The 16,136-nt window shown below is 46.2% G+C and overlaps 1 protein-coding gene across 7 annotated transcripts in view; it reads left to right on the top strand.

Moving 5' to 3' along the window:
- The window catches only part of LOC109908430 (focal adhesion kinase 1-like), a 241,193-nt gene that overhangs the window by 68,344 nt on the left and 156,713 nt on the right, over positions 1 to 16,136 (top strand). For 5 of the 7 annotated variants that reach the window (XM_031795109.1, XM_031795111.1, XM_031795112.1 and 2 more), the window contains exon 2: positions 294 to 320. The exons of 1 other annotated variant lie outside the window; for it this stretch is intronic. Coding sequence is in view for 3 of the 6 variants with exons in the window: in XM_031795103.1 (XP_031650963.1) it covers positions 294 to 320 (27 nt within the window). In the remaining 3 variants the exon portion in view is untranslated. Of the gene's footprint in view, positions 1 to 293; positions 321 to 14,101; positions 14,219 to 16,136 lie in introns of those variants that run through there. One more of the 7 variants, XM_031795108.1, reaches the window with a different exon arrangement.

The raw sequence follows: 16,136 nt of genomic DNA, 5'->3' as shown, positions 1-16,136 counted from the left end.
AGGGCTTCCCCTCTGTGCCAGCCCTGGCCCCTATGTGTCAAAGGTAGTGCCCTACTTGGGAATAGGCTGCCATTTGGGACACAGCCACAGAGCTTCAGCCCCCAGACAGCTAGGGGCACTATGTGACCATGGACTGGGTTGGGTTGGAGCCTCTGGGCCAGGCTGCCCTCTGGAATTAGCATTGACCCAGTAAAACCAGTGCTTCTTTGTCTCCACTGAGCCCAATGTGCTGAAGTGACAGATCAACGATAGATCAAACCAACTCACTCCCCTTTTGTCTCTTTGTTTTGCAGATATTTCCAGAATTTCCTACTACACAGGTGAGTGTCCTTCAGAACTACAAGAGATCTTATATGCTGTGAACTACAAGAGATCTTATATGCTGTGAACTACAGGAGATCTTATATACTGTGAACTACAAGAGATCTTATATGCTGTGAACTACAGGAGATCTTATATACTGTGAACTACAGGAGATCTTATATACTGTGAACTACAGGAGATCTTATATACTGTGAACTACAGGAGATCTTATATACTGTGAACTACAGGAGATCTTATATACTGTGAACTACAGGAGATCTTATATACTGTGAACTACAGGAGATCTTCTATACTGTGAACTACAGGAGATCTTATATACTGTAAACTACAGGAGATCTTATATACTGTGAACTACAGGAGATCTTATATACTGTGAACTACAGGAGATCTTATATACTGTAAACTACAGGAGATCTTCTATACTGTGAACTACAGGAGATCTTATATACTGTGAACTACAGGAGATCTTATATACTGTGAACTACAGGAGATCTTATATACTGTGAACTACAGGAGATCTTATATACTGTAAACTACAGGAGATCTTATATACTGTAAACTACAGGAGATCTTATATACTGTAAACTACAGGAGATCTTATATACTGTAAACTACAGGAGATCTTACATGCTGTGAACTACAGGAGATCTTATATACTGTAAACTACAGGAGATCTTATATACTGTAAACTACAGGAGATCTTACATGCTGTGAACTACAGGAGATCTTATATACTGTAAACTACAGGAGATCTTATATACTGTAAACTACAGGAGATCTTATATACTGTAAACTACAGGAGATCTTATATACTGTAAACTACAGGAGATCTTATATACTGTAAACTACAGGAGATCTTATATACTGTGAACTACAGGAGATCTTATATACTGTGAACTACAGGAGATCTTATATACTGTGAACTACAGGAGATCTTATATACTGTGAACTACAGGAGATCTTATATACTGTGAACTACAGGAGATCTTATATACTGTAAACTACAGGAGATCTTATATACTGTAAACTACAGGAGATCTTATATACTGTAAACTACAGGAGATCTTATATACTGTAAACTACAGGAGATCTTATATACTGTAAACTACAGGAGATCTTATATACTGTAAACTACAGGAGATCTTATATACTGTAAACTACAGGAGATCTTATATACTGTAAACTACAGGAGATCTTATATACTGTAAACGACAGGAGATCTTATATACTGTAAACTACAGGAGATCGTATATACTGTAAACTACAGGAGATCGTATATACTGTAAACTACAGGAGATCTTATATACTGTAAACTACAGGAGATCTTATATACTGTAAACTACAGGAGATCTTATATACTGTAAACTACAGGAGATCTTATATACTGTAAACTACAGGAGATCTTATATACTGTAAACTACAGGAGATCTTACATGCTGTGAAGTTCTCTTATTCACTTCTGTCTGATTATCCTTGAAGGAAGGTTTGATTCATAGTTGTGCTCTTCAGATGAATAGAAGGCTCTTAGATAAATCAGTCACCTGAATATCATTTACCAGAATCAACTCAGATGAAGGACACAACCACCTACTCCCAAGAGGATGTCGGCTTCTCTTTCATCCTCGAAGTGCACTCCAATAATAATGATATGAATCCCCTCCACCGACGGTGTCTGTGTTCAGAGTGTAAAAATCATATTTCCTTAGATGATATAGGAAAGGGTTATTAGACTGAAGGGGTGTGTGTATGTGTCTGTTGGATGATGGTCACTGGGAACACGACTTTGCAGCAGCGGAATGACTAAACCCAAATTACATTTCAGTGTGTGTGCGTGTTTGAGTCATTCATTAGACAAGACAGGCCTATTTCAGGGAGTTAAAGAACCTCTAGTCGGTGAAGAGCTGTCGCTGCACTCTCTACCATCTAGGTTGCACAAACACTATTCAAAATGCTATTCTCTCCATGTTGCCTCATACTGAACTTTTGTTAGCTGTGTGTTTTCTCTGCAGCTCACTGCAATCTCTGAATCATCTCCGTCCCTTTGATTTGTACAGTAGATTGTAAAGACAGAGAGAGTGCGGCATCAAAGTATATTTTCCATTGTTTTCAGTGCGTCACTGTAAGGACATTCTAGTCAAACTAGTGGTGATACTTTGTCTCAATGCTGGACTGTTCTTCAAAGGGTAATTCATTCAAATCTGAAAACCTGACTGTTGACATGCATGTTTTTGGGGGATTACTGTGTATTCACAGTGGACAATTGAACTAAATAGTAAAAGATAGTTTTGAGGGAACGATTCCTTTCAAGCTCAGGCCGGGAGGGAGAGGCCTTGGATGAACTGTATTCCCACTGGCCAGATATAATTGTGTTTAAAGCCATTGAGGTGAATGGTGATTTGATAATTTTATGGCTTCAGCTTGATTTATATGCTTACCGGGGGACCTTATCTTCAGCCACGACCATAAACCCCACATTATTTTATATCGGCCTCACATTTAATGTAAATTTATGTAGCTGGATATTTTATCACGTCATTCTACACTTAATATCTCCTCAAGGACAATTCTCTGCTGCCTATACACACACACACACACACACACACACACACACACACACACACACACACACACACACACACACCTGCCCTCCTTAACCACTTGCAGTAATAATGGAGAGTGACGAAGTAGGCCAACTCCATGAAAAGAAATGCATGACAACACAGAGAGAGAGAGAGAGCAGCAGCAGTTAACTACCCACCTCACTGACTAGAGGGAACATATTTACCGCTTGGCTATGCAGGCACCTGGGCTACATTCAGGGGGGCATACCGTAGCAAAATAATTTGCAACATAAAACAAAAATGTGCCTATCTTGTGGGACTTCTTCAGGTAGCACCTCTCCGTTTCAGTCAGTTTCAAAACGTAATTTCCCACCAACTGGTAGCTATATTGCAGAGTTTGCATTGGACTCTTAAATATTCCCTCTCAATGAACTGCAGCATCTAGAAGCCATTTTGGCTTATTGATATCTACTGATATTTAGAGCTGCAGATGTTTCGGGGATCATCAAAGGGAGAGTAATTACTTCATTCACCACAGCACCCGAACCGACCCAAGAACAATGAGACCCGAACCCAAATGGACTTAGATCAAGACGTTAGGTTCGGGTCTAGACCAGACCAAAACAATATTTTATCAGCCAAGTTGCTCTTCTGGTTAACAAATGTCTTTTATATGTTGGCTAGGCCTTCTATAAAGTCAATAAATTAACTTTATTTGCATAAAATAAATATACTGTAGGATATGCAGAGCCATGGTTGGGTCTATTTGGATCCAGTCAGGTCTATCAGCTGTTACATCGACCTGAAACATGACCCCACCCGGACCCAAGGGACCTGTTTGAATTTCAGACCCGAACCTGATCAGGGTCGCTGTCGGGTTTATCAGGTCCACCTGGACCCATGGACCCTCTACCCTAGGGTTCTGGTCAAAAGTAGTGCGCTATGTAGGAAAAAGGTGCCATTTGGAATGCATTCTCTGTACCCTCCGTCTCTCCTCATCCCAGGCCTGATGTTTAGACTAAATAACCCTCCGTCTCTCCTCATCCCAGGCCTGATGTTTAGACTAAATAACCCTCCGTCTCTCCTCATCCCAGGCCTGATGTTTAGACTAAATAACCCTCCGTCTCTCCTCATCCCAGGCCTGATGTTTAGACTAAATAACCCTCCGTCTCTCCTCATCCCAGGCCTGATGTTTAGACTAAATAACCCTCCGTCTCTCCTCATCCCAGGCCTGATGTTTAGACTAAATAACCGTCCGTCTCTCCTCATCCCAGGCCTGATGTTTAGACTAAATAACCCTCCGTCTCTCCTCATCCCAGGCCTGATGTTTAGACTAAATAACCGTCCGTCTCTCCTCATCCCAGGCCTGATGTTTAGACTAAACTACCCTCCGTCTCTCCTCATCCCAGGCCTGATGTTTAGACTAAATAACCCTCCGTCTCTCCACATCCCAGGCCTGATGTTTAGACTAAATAACCCTCCGTCTCTCCTCATCCCAGGCCTGATGTTTAGACTAAATAACCCTCCGTTTCTCCTCATCCCAGGCCTGATGTTTAGACTAAACTACCCTCCGTCTCTCCTCATCCCAGGCCTGATGTTTAGACTAAATAACCCTCCGTCTCTCCTCATCCCAGGCCTGATGTTTAGACTAAATAACCCTCCGTCTCTCCTCATCCCAGGCCTGATGTTTAGACTAAATAACCCTCCGTCTCTCCTCATCCCAGGCCTGATGTTTAGACTAAATAACCCCCCGTCTCTCCTCATCCCAGGCCTGATGTTTAGACTAAATAACCCTCCGTCTCTCCTCATCCCAGGCCTGATGTTTAGACTAAATAACCCTCCGTCTCAGGCCTGATGTTAGAATCATGAGGTGGTCACTGCACTGATGTTTATGGCTCACGCCCTCTTTAGCAAGCCCTCTAAATTGCAATCATCACCAAGGGAATCACCACCAAGGGAATCCTAATTAGAGGTTCAAACAATTTAATGGTGTTATGGAAATGACTTGTTACATTGTAAAGGCAAGGAAGTCATGAATAATCCCTGTTTCTATGTTTCATCTGGGCTGGGTTACATGGGTCGTACAACGCCATAAATTACCGATCTAAGATGTGCCGAATCAATGATCTTCACCTCAGGGCTCCAGCCCTGCATGTGGTTTGCTAATTTGCTCGCTAAGTGACTAGGTTGCAAGATCAAGCTTCTTGGTTACAGCAGAGTCAACATCCCTGCTGCCTAAATTAGTTTTGTGCATCAATAATAATAATAATAATAATTTTATTATTTTACATTTGGAAAGAAATAGCAGCCCTTGTGTGTACTGCCGGTAGTACCGTATACCCCGGTATGGTACATGAACGGTATGAAAATGATGATACCGCCCAATCCTAAACTACAGTAGCTTGTAAACAATAAAGTATGCCACGCTCAACCTCCATGACTCTGTGCTGTAGCCACGTGACAGCGTAGCCTAATCCAGGTAGAGTGTGTTAACTAACGGGTGCTGATGCTGAAAGCCCTATGAGGGACGCAGTGGGGAGAAGTACACATCCAACCTCCTGACCTTGAACTGTGTCTGGCCCTTCTGAGCTTATGAAACACAGCCCGCATACACACACACACACACACACACACCCAGGTCATCTTAGGTTTCATTACATACAGTCGAGAAGAACTACTGAATATTAGAGCAGCGTCAACTCACCATCAGTACGACCAAGAATATGACTTTCGCGAAGCGGATCCTGTGTTCTGCCTTTCACCCAGGACAACGGAATGGATACCAGCCGGCGACCCAAAAAAACAACTTCGTAAAAGAGGGAAACGTAGCGGTCTTCTGGTCAGATTATATACTTCTCGCCAATGTCCAGTCTCTTGACAACAAGGTTGATGAAACCCGAGCAAGGGTAGCATTCCAGAGGGACATCAGAGACTGTAACGTTCTTTGCTTCACGGAAACATGGCTCACTGGAGTCAGTGCAGCCAGCTGGTTTCTCCACGCATCGCGCCGACAGAAACAAACATCTTTCTGGTAAGAAGAGGGGCGGGGGCGTATGCCTTATGGCTAACGAGACGTGGTGTGGTCACAAAAGCATACAGGAACTCAAGTCCTTCTGTTCACCTGATTTAGAATTCCTCACAATCAAATGTCGACCGCATTATCTACCAAGGGAATTCTCTTCGATTATAATCACAGCCGTATATATTACCCCCCAAGCAGACACATCGATGGCTCTGAACGAACTTTATTTGACTCTTTGCAAACTGGAATCCATACATCCTGAGGCTACATTCATTGTATCTGGGGATTTTAACAAGGCTAATCTGAAAACAAGACTCCCTAAATTGTATCAGCATCTCGATTGCGCAACCAGGGCTGGCAAAACCTTGGATCACTGCTATTCTAACTTCCGCGACGCATATAAGGCCCTGCCCCGCCCTCCTTTCGGAAAAGCTGACCACGACTCCATTTTGTTGATCCCTGCCTACAGACAGAAACTAAAACAAGAAGCTCCCACGCTGAGGTCTGTTCAACGCTGGTCCGACCAATCTGATTCCACACTCCAAGACTGCTTCCATCACATGGACTGGGATATGTTTCGTATTGCGTCAGACAACAACATTGACGAATACGCTGATTCGGTGTGCGAGTTCATTAGAACGTGCGTTGAAGATGTCGTTCCCATAGCAAAGATTAAAACATTCCCAAACCAGAAACCGTGGATTGATGGCAGCATTCGCGTGAAACTGAAAGCGCGAACCACTGCTTTTAATCAGGGCAAGGTGACCGGAAATATGACCGAATACAAACAGTGTAGCTATTCCCTCCGCAAGGCAATCAAACAAGCTAAGCGTCAGTATAGAGACAAAGTAGAATCTCAATTCAACGGCTCAGACACGAGGTATGTGGCAGGGTCTACAGTCAATCACGGATTACAAAATGAAAACCAGCCCCGTCACGGACCAGGATGTCTTGCTCCCAGGCAGACTAAACTTTTTTGCCCGCTTTGAGGACAATACAGTGCCACTGACACGGCCTGCAACCAAAACATGCGGCCTCTACTTCACTGCTGCCGAGGTGGGTAAAACATTTAAACGTGTTAACCCTTGCAAGGCTGCAGGGCCAGACGGCATCCCCAGCTGCGCCCTCAGAGCATGCGCAGACCAGCTTGCTGGTGTGTTTATGGACATATTCAATCAATATCAATAATGATTGCAGAGGGCCACCATTGTTCCTGTTCCCAAGAAAGCTAAGGTAACTGAGCTAAATGACTACCGCCCCGTAGCACTCACTTCCGTCATCATGAAGTGCTTTGAGAGACTAGTCAAGGACCATATCACCTCCACCCTACCTGACACCCTAGACCCACTCCAATTTGCTTACCGCCCAAATAGGTCCACAGACGATGCAATCTCAACCACACTGCACACTGCCCTAACCCATCTGGACAAGAGGAATACCTATGTGAGAATGCTGTTCATCGACTACAGCTCGGCATTTATAACACCATAGTACCCTCCAAGCTCGTCATCAAGCTCGAGACCCTGCGTCTCGACCCCGCCCTGTGCAACTGGGTACTGGACTTCCTGACGGGCCGCCCCCAGGTGGTGAGGGTAGGCAACAACATCTCCACCCCGCTGATCCTCAACACTGGGGCCCCACAAGGGTGCGTTCTGAGCCCTCTCCTGTACTCCCTGTTCACCCACGAATGCGTGGCCACGCACGCCTCCAACTCAATCATCAAGTTTGCGGACGACACAACAGTGGTAGGCTTGATTACCAACAACGACGAGACGGCCTACAGGGAGGAGGTGAGGGCCCTCGGAGTGTGGTGTCAGGAAAATAACCTCACACTCAACGTCAACAAAACTAAGGAGATGATTGTGGACTTCAGGAAACAGTAGAGGGAACACCCCCCTATCCACATCGATGGAACAGTAGTGGAGAGGGTAGCAAGTTTTAAGTTCCTCGGCATACACATCACAGACAAACTGAATTGGTCCACCCACACAGACAGCATTTTGCAGAAGGCGCAGCAGCGCCTCTTCAACCTCAGGAGGCTGAAGAAATTTGGCTTGTCACCTAAAGCACTCACAAACTTCTACAGATGCACAATCGAGAGCATCCTGTCGGGCTGTATCACCGCCTGGTATGGCAACTGCTCCGCCCACAACCGTAAGGCTCTCCAGAGGGTAGTGAGGTCTGCACAACGCATCAGCGGGGGCAAACTACCTGCCCTCCAGGACACCTACACCACCCGATGTTACAGGAAGGCCATAAAGATCATCAAGGACAACAACCACCCGAGCCACTGCCTGTTCACCCCACTATCATCCAGAAGGCGAGGTCAGTACAGGTGCATCAAAGCTGGGACCGAGAGACTGAAAAACAGCTTCTATCTCACGGCCGTCAGACTGTTAAACAGCCACCACTAACATTGAGTGGCTGCTGCCAACACACTGACTCAACTCCAGCCACTTTAATAATGGGAACTGATGGGAAATTATGTCAAATATATCACTAGCCACTTTAAACAATGCTACCTAATATAATGTTTACATACCCTACATTATTCATCTCATATGTATACGTATATACTGTACTCTATATCATCTACTGCATCTTTATGTAATACATGTATCACTAGCCACTTTAACTATGCCACTTTGTTTACATACTCATCTCAAATGTATATACTGTACTCGATACCATCTACTGTATCTTGCCTATGGCGCTCTGTACCATCACTCATTCATATATCTTTATGTACATATTCTTTATCCCCTTACACTTGTGTGTATAAGACAGTAGTTTTGGAATTGTTAGTTGGATTACTTGTTGGTTATTACTGCATTGTCGGAACTAGAAGCACAAGCATTTCGCTACACTCGCATTAACATCTGCTAACCATGTGTATGTGACAAATAAAATTTGATTTGACACACACACACACACACACATACACACACACACAGTTAATTGAGGTGACTGCTGACTGTGACTGCAGAGATAATGGCAATAATGGTGAAAAGGATAATGGGGGAAACTTGAACTGCAATAGGAGGGTAAGATGTACAGGCTGTACTGACAGCTGTGGGATGGATGACCTGTCCTGGATTCAGACTCAGTCTGTTAGTTAGTGCCTGAAACATGATGACCTGTCCTGGATTCAGACTCAGTCTGTTAGTTAGTGCCTGAAACATGATGACCTGTCCTGGATTCAGACTCAGTCTGTTAGTTAGTGCCTGAAACATGATGACCTGTCCTGGATTCAGACTCAGTCTGTTAGTTATTCAGACTCAGTCTGTTAGTTAGTGTCACTGAAACATGATGATCTGTCCTGGATTCAGACTCAGTCTGTTAGTTAGTGGCACTGAAACATGATGACCTGTCCTGGTTTCAGACTCAGTCTGTTAGTTAGTGACACTGAAACATGATGACCTGTCCTGGACTCAGACTCAGTCTGTTAGTTAGTGACACTGAAACATGATGACCTGTCCTGGACTCAGACTCAGTCTGTTAGTTAGTGTCCCACTCATAGCTTTTCAATGACAATAAAGACTTTTACAGACCAGATACACATGCTGCTTATTTGTGCGTGCCCGTATTCTGTTGTTGTTGACAGTTTTTCCTCCCTAACAGTACATCTGTCTGTCTTAGTAACCGTGGAACCATGGCCTTAGAGACCCTAACAGTACATCTGTCTGTCTTAGTAACCGTGGAACCATGGCCTTAGAGACCCTAACAGTACATCTGTCTGTCTTAGTAACCGTGGAACCATGGCCTTAGAGACCCTAACAGTACATCTGTCTGTCTTAGTAACCGTGGAACCATGGCCTTAGAGACCCTAACAGTACATCTGTCTGTCTTAGTAACCGTGGAACCATGGCCTTAGAGACCCTAACAGTACATCTGTCTGTCTTAGTAACCGTGGAACCATGGCCTTAGAGACCCTAACAGTACATCTGTCTGTCTTAGCTTCCAGGACCAGCAGACGAGACATATTCAGCTGATGACGGCATGCTCTACTGAACCATACGGCCATGTGTGTTTCTGCGTCTGTGTGTGTGTGTGTCTCTGTGTGTGCATGGTTGCAAATGCCTACTTCTCACCCAGTGCTTCCAATCTGTTGTCTGTGTGGATTGGTAACACATGTCCCAGCCTGGGCTCCTGCTATGGGAATAGGAATCAAGGAGGAGGGGATAGTGAGAGGCTTTGTGTTTGGGAACAGGGGCCCGGATGTGAACCTCTGAATAGCTGAAACGGAGGAGCACCTCTCCCTCTCCATGGGGTGCAGTCATAGCCCCCTTTGTGTGTCTGACACGGCTGTTTCTGGGGGCTCTGTCCCCCCTCGATTCCCCTGCTCCGATGGGCATGAATACCACATGAATACCTATTGTAGATGCAGCAGTCCACGTGCATACCTATTGTAGATGCAGCAGTCCACGTAAATACCTATTGTAGATGCAGCAGTCCACGTAAATACCTATTGTAGATGCAGCAGTCCACATGAATACCTATTGTAGATGCAGCAGTCCACATGAATACCTATTGTAGATGCAGCAGTCCACATGAATACCTATTGTAGATGCAGCAGTCCACGTGAATACCTATTGTAGATGCAGCAGTCCACGTGAATACCTATTGTAGATGCAGCAGTCAGCCACGGCTCCTCCTCAGTAAGTAGAAAATGATTCAACAAACAGCAGCATAACTCTCTGCTTTCTAAATAAACTTGGCCACGCAGGCTAGTCTGTGGTGCCACGTGCTAGTTTACATGAAAACAGGTTGACTCTCAAATGGCACCCTATTTCCTTCATAGCACACTGCTTTGGACCAGGGCCCTATGGGATATAATCAAACGTAGTCTACAACATAGGGAATCAGTTTTTTTTCTCCCACGATCTATAAGGCTATAATATTATCCATAGATTAAACTTTGGGTGAACAATTTTCTTTGGAATCATTACTGTGTTAGTACCGACCATGAGAAGTCCAAAATGTTTCGTGTTATTCTCAAGGATTGCGACCAAAGTGTCTGGCTAGTCTGCTGGATATGAAAATCATATTCTTTGTCCTAAATAGGTACCATAGTCCCTATGGCTGTCGTCAAAAGTAGTACACTATATAGGGATTAGGGCTGGGGATTGCCAGGGACCTTATGATATGATATAGGTGCCCATGTGATATGTATAGTGATTCGATACTGTGATTTTTATTGCGACTCAATGTTCCAAACATATTTCTCTCTCTCTCTCTCTCGCTACCTTCTCTCTCTCTCTCGCTACCTTCTCTCTCTCTCTCGCTACCTTCTCTCTCTCTCTCGCTACCTTCTCTCTCTCTCTCGCTACCTTCTCTCTCTCTCTCTCTCTCTCTCTCTCTCTCGCTACCTTCTCTCTCTCTCTCTCTCTCTCTCTACCTTCTCTCTCTCTCTCTCGCTACCTTCTCTCTCTCTCTCTCTCTCTCTACCTTCTCTCTCTCTCTCTCGCTACCTTCCATCTCTCTCTCGCTACCTTCCATCTCTCTCTCGCTACCTTCCATCTCTCTCTCGCTACCTTCCATCTCTCTCCTCTCTCTACCTCTTTTTTTCTCTCCCTCCTCTTTATCTCTCTCCCTCTCTCTACCCCCTCTTTCTCTTTTGTCTTTCTTTCTTATTTCTCTACTTCTTTGAGTGACTTGTCAGGCATAAAGCTTGTGTGTGAGATGGGGAGAGAGAGGAAGATCCCTGGTAATAAATCCATGGTTGGCTTCATGCTGCCAGATCTCCTGTGGTTCCCCCTCATTCAGACCACGGAGAGACATGGGGTTCCCCCTCATTCAGACCACGGAGAGACATAGGGAAACAGGCATGGGGTTCCCCCTCATTCAGACCACGGAGAGACATAGGGAAACAGGCATGGGGTTCCTCCTAATTCAGACCACAGGGAAACAGGCATGGGGTTCCTCCTCATTCAGACCACAGGGAAACAGGCATGGGGTTCCTCTTCATTCAGACCACAGAGAGACACAGGGAAACAGGCATGGGGTTCCTCCTTATTCAGACCACAGTGAGACACAGGGAAACAGGCATGGGGTTCCTCCTCATTCAGACCACAGAGAGACACAGGGAAACAGGCATGGGGTTCCTCTTCATTCAGACCACCAAGAGACACAGGGAAACAGGCATGGGGTTCCTCCTCATTCAGACCACTGAGAGACACAGGGAAACAGGCATGGGGTTCCTCCTCATTCAGACCACAGAGAGACACAGGGAAACAGGCATGGGGTTCCTCCTCATTCAGACCACAGAGAGGCATGGGGTTCCTCCTCATTCAGACCACAGAGAGACACAGGGAAACAGGCATGGGGTTCCTCTTCATTCAGACCACAGAGAGACACAGGGAAACAGGCATGGGGTTCCTCCTCATTCAGACCACAGAGAGACACAGGGAAACAGGCATGGGGTTCCTCTTCATTCAGACCACAGAGAGACACAGGGAAACAGGCATGGGGTTCCTCTTCATTCAGACCACAGAGAGACACAGGGAAACAGGCATGGGGTTCCTCCTCATTCAGACCACAGAGAGACACAGGGAAACAGGCATGGGGTTCCTCCTCATTCAGACCACAGAGAGGCATGGGGTTCCTCTTCATTCAGACCACAGAGAGACACAGGGAAACAGGCATGTGATGGACACACACAGTATTTCAATTTCCCATGTCAAGTAGACTACTGTACAAGCAATGTCTTATAGGAAAGCTGCTTGGCCTAGTATGAGGGAGGTACTGGTGTCATGGCTGACTGCTCTTGTTCACTCATCTCTCTCTCACACACACACACGCACACACACACACACACACACACACACACACACACACACACACACACACACACACACACAACTACACTTGCCCCGTAGCAAACTATAGCCTTCTGCTTCCCTGTGTTGGCGTAACCCTAAAAAGGAGTGTTGGTGATAGTAAACCTTTCATAATTTCCTCCTTTCTCCTCCTCTCCTTTCTCCTCTGTGTGGGATGTGGATTGATTTTACCTGAAGGGTTTTTTCAGATGGAGAAACACAAAACCAAACCTCGATCTCCTCTAAACCTCGATCTTGATCCTCCTGCCCTAGCTATCACTCCTATTGGATCTGATAAGAAGAGGGGAGGAGGAGTGGTGGAGGTACTTGGCGTGTTGCCAGGCGCTTAGGGATGGGTATCTTGGTGTACACACACACAGGGCCTCCTCTGGTGGTAGGTGCTGTGCTGTGGTTGTATTTGTAGGGCGGTGGCTCAGATTAGCATATTAATGGCCTCTTGCGTCGGTATGTATACAGAGTGGAGCAAGGGGAGTGCAGTTACTTGTGTTGTTGTGGAATACTTTTCTGACTCTGCTCTCCTTTTCTCCTCTCCTGTGTGGGTTGTGGGGTGAGGGCCGCGGGGCAGGATTAGTATTCTGGGGGAAGGCTCACAGCGAGAGGCTCTGAAAGGCTGACCAGCCAGACAGACGAACAGAAGGGGCTACCCAGGGACAGAAGCAGCAGAACAACCTAGGTACCTGTATATTCAGGTTCAGTGGAGTGGATGGGGAACTTCTTAACAACACAGTGTTGATCCATCTCCACCTTGTTACTCCTGTCCGCATGTCAGTCCTTAAACTGGGCCAGTGCTTGGCTGGGACTCCCTTGCTTGGCTGCTTGGCTGGGACTCCCTTGCTTGGCTGCTTGGCTGGGACTCCCTTGCTTGGCTGCTTGGCTGGGACTCCCTTGCTTGGCTGGGACTCCCTTGCTTGGCTGCTTGGCTGGGACTCCCTTGCTTGGCTGCTTGGCTGGGACTCCCTTGCTTGGCTGCTTGGCTGGGACTCCCTTGCTTGGCTGCTTGGCTGGGACTCCCTTGCTTGGCTGCTTGGCTGGAACTCCCTTGCCTGGCTGCTTGGCTGGAACTCCCTCTCTCTGGATGTCCTGGATGTGTTTCTCTGAGCTCTTTCCCCCTTCCAGATCCAAGTGCTGATTCTGGACCTGGGCTTGAGTGGTGGAGTAGACTGGGGGAGAGGGTGGACTGAACTAGAGCTGTGTGGATTAGACCTGGTCCTAGGTGAAGAGGATCAGGGGCAGTGTGGAGTAGACGTTGATTGGTTAGTCAGTGGGGTGTTTAGTGTTGTGTAGGGGAAGGTGGAAGCCCTGGCCTCTATGTGTTTCTGTGAGACCTCTGGGTGTTGGCAGGGCCGTGGGGCCTGGGAGAGAGAGAGCAGAGGGACCAGCTCCCGTGGGGCCCAGGAGACAGAGAGCAGAGGGACCAGCTCCTGTGGAACCCAGACCCGCCTGCAGCCCCTTTCCCATGTGCTGTGCTCCAGGTACTATCACTGCTACTGACTCCTAACTTCCACTACTACTCATCCCCTGCTTTCCTCCTCCCTTCTTTACTGTGCTATTTCTTCTTCCTCCTTCTCCTTTCTTTCCTCCTCCTCCCTCCATTATATCCTCTTCACCATCTACTTGTCTTCTCTCCTTGGTATCCTCTTCACCATCTACCTGTCTTCTCTCCTTGGTATCCTCTTCACCATCTACCTGTCTTCTCTCCTTGGTATCCTCTTCACCATCTACATGTCTTCTCTCCTTGGTATCCTCTTCACCATCTACTTGTCTTCTCTCCTTGGTATCCTCTTCACCATCTACTTGTCTTCTCTCCTTGGTATCCTCTTCACCATCTACCTGTCTTCTCTCCTTGGTATCCTCTTCACCATCTACCTGTCTTCTCTCCTTGGTATCCTCTTTACCATCTACCTGTCTTCTCTCCTTGGTATCCTCTTCACCATCTACCTGTCTTCTCTCCTTGGTATCCTCTTCACCATCTACCTGTCTTCTCTCCTTGGAATCCTCTTCACCATCTACCTGTCTTCTCTCCTTGGTATCCTCTTTACCATCTACCTGTCTTCTCTCCTTGGTATCCTCTTCACCATCTACCTGTCTTCTCTCCTTGGTATCCTCTTCACCATCTACCTGTCTTCTCTCCTTGGTATCCTCTTCACCATCTACCTGTCTTCTCTCCTTGGTATCCTCTTCACCATCTACCTGTCTTCTCTCCTTGGTATCCTCTTCACCATCTACCTGTCTTCTCTCCTTGGTATCCTCTTCACCATCTACCGGTCTTCTCTCCTTGGTATCCTCTTCACCATCTACCTGTCTTCTCTCCTTGGTATCCTCTTCACCATCTACCTGTCTTCTCTCCTTGGTATCCTCTTTACCATCTACCTGTCTTCTCTCCTTGGTATCCTCTTCACCATCTACCTGTCTTCTCTCCTTGGTATCCTCTTCACCATCTACCTGTCTTCTCTCCTTGGTATCCTCTTCACCATCTACCTGTCTTCTCTCCTTGGTATCCTCTTTACCGTCTACCTGTCTTCTCTCCTTGGTATCCTCTGTGTCAGTTTGAATAGTAGAGTGTTTAGCTTCTCACTGTTGTTCTTTAATCCTTCCTGACTGATTGTTGTGTTGGGTAGGGCTGTGCTGTTCTGTGCTGCCTGAAGTAAACCGCCTCCAACTTTCCCAATGCCCCCCTCCCCTCTTCTTTTACTTGTTGTTTGTCTTTCTTGTGCAATTCAGCAAGTTCTGCTCTCTTAAAGGGCACCACACCTGCCAGAGAAGTGGCATTTCCCCACATAACGAGTAGTAACATTTAGAAACATGTCTGTGACAGATGACCGGGACGTTACCATGAGATTCAAGCTTCTGAATGATTGGATGCTGTGTGTGTGTGTGCGTGTGCGTTTGGGTGTTTGTCTTCGTTTGGGTGTTTGTCTTCGTTTGGGTGTTTGTCTTCGTTTGGGTGTTTGTCTTCGTTTGGGTGTTTGTCTTCGTTTGGGTGTTTGTACTAGGGGTTGCAAAATTCTGGCAACATTCAACATGTTCCCTTTTTTTCCCGAAGTCCCAGTTGGAGGATTCACGGAATCATGAGGGAGTAAACAGGAAATCCGGAATCATCCAACCAGGATCTCTGGAAAACCAGGGAATTTATTGAAAGTTCTCAGAATTTTGCAACCCTAGTTTGTACGTTTGCACATATGTGCATTTTTGTGTGTATCACGACTACTCAGGGGTCAGCTCCCTTTCACACGTTGCCCATAGAACCCACAGCTGTGGTGATTAGTTTGCTTGAGCAGCTGCTGATAATGGTGGCTAGGTCCGACAGCAGTCAATTCCACAACTAGCCAGGCTCCCACTTTAAACGGCTTTCTTTGTCCCCATGGAAAAAACAACGTGAATTTAAAGCAC

This window comes from Oncorhynchus kisutch, linkage group LG17 (assembly GCF_002021735.2).
Source record: "Oncorhynchus kisutch isolate 150728-3 linkage group LG17, Okis_V2, whole genome shotgun sequence".
NCBI classification, from domain to species: Eukaryota; Metazoa; Chordata; class Actinopteri; order Salmoniformes; family Salmonidae; genus Oncorhynchus; species Oncorhynchus kisutch.
The sequence above is the reverse complement of the archived record's forward strand: the minus strand, read 5'-3'. Positions and strand labels throughout refer to the sequence as shown.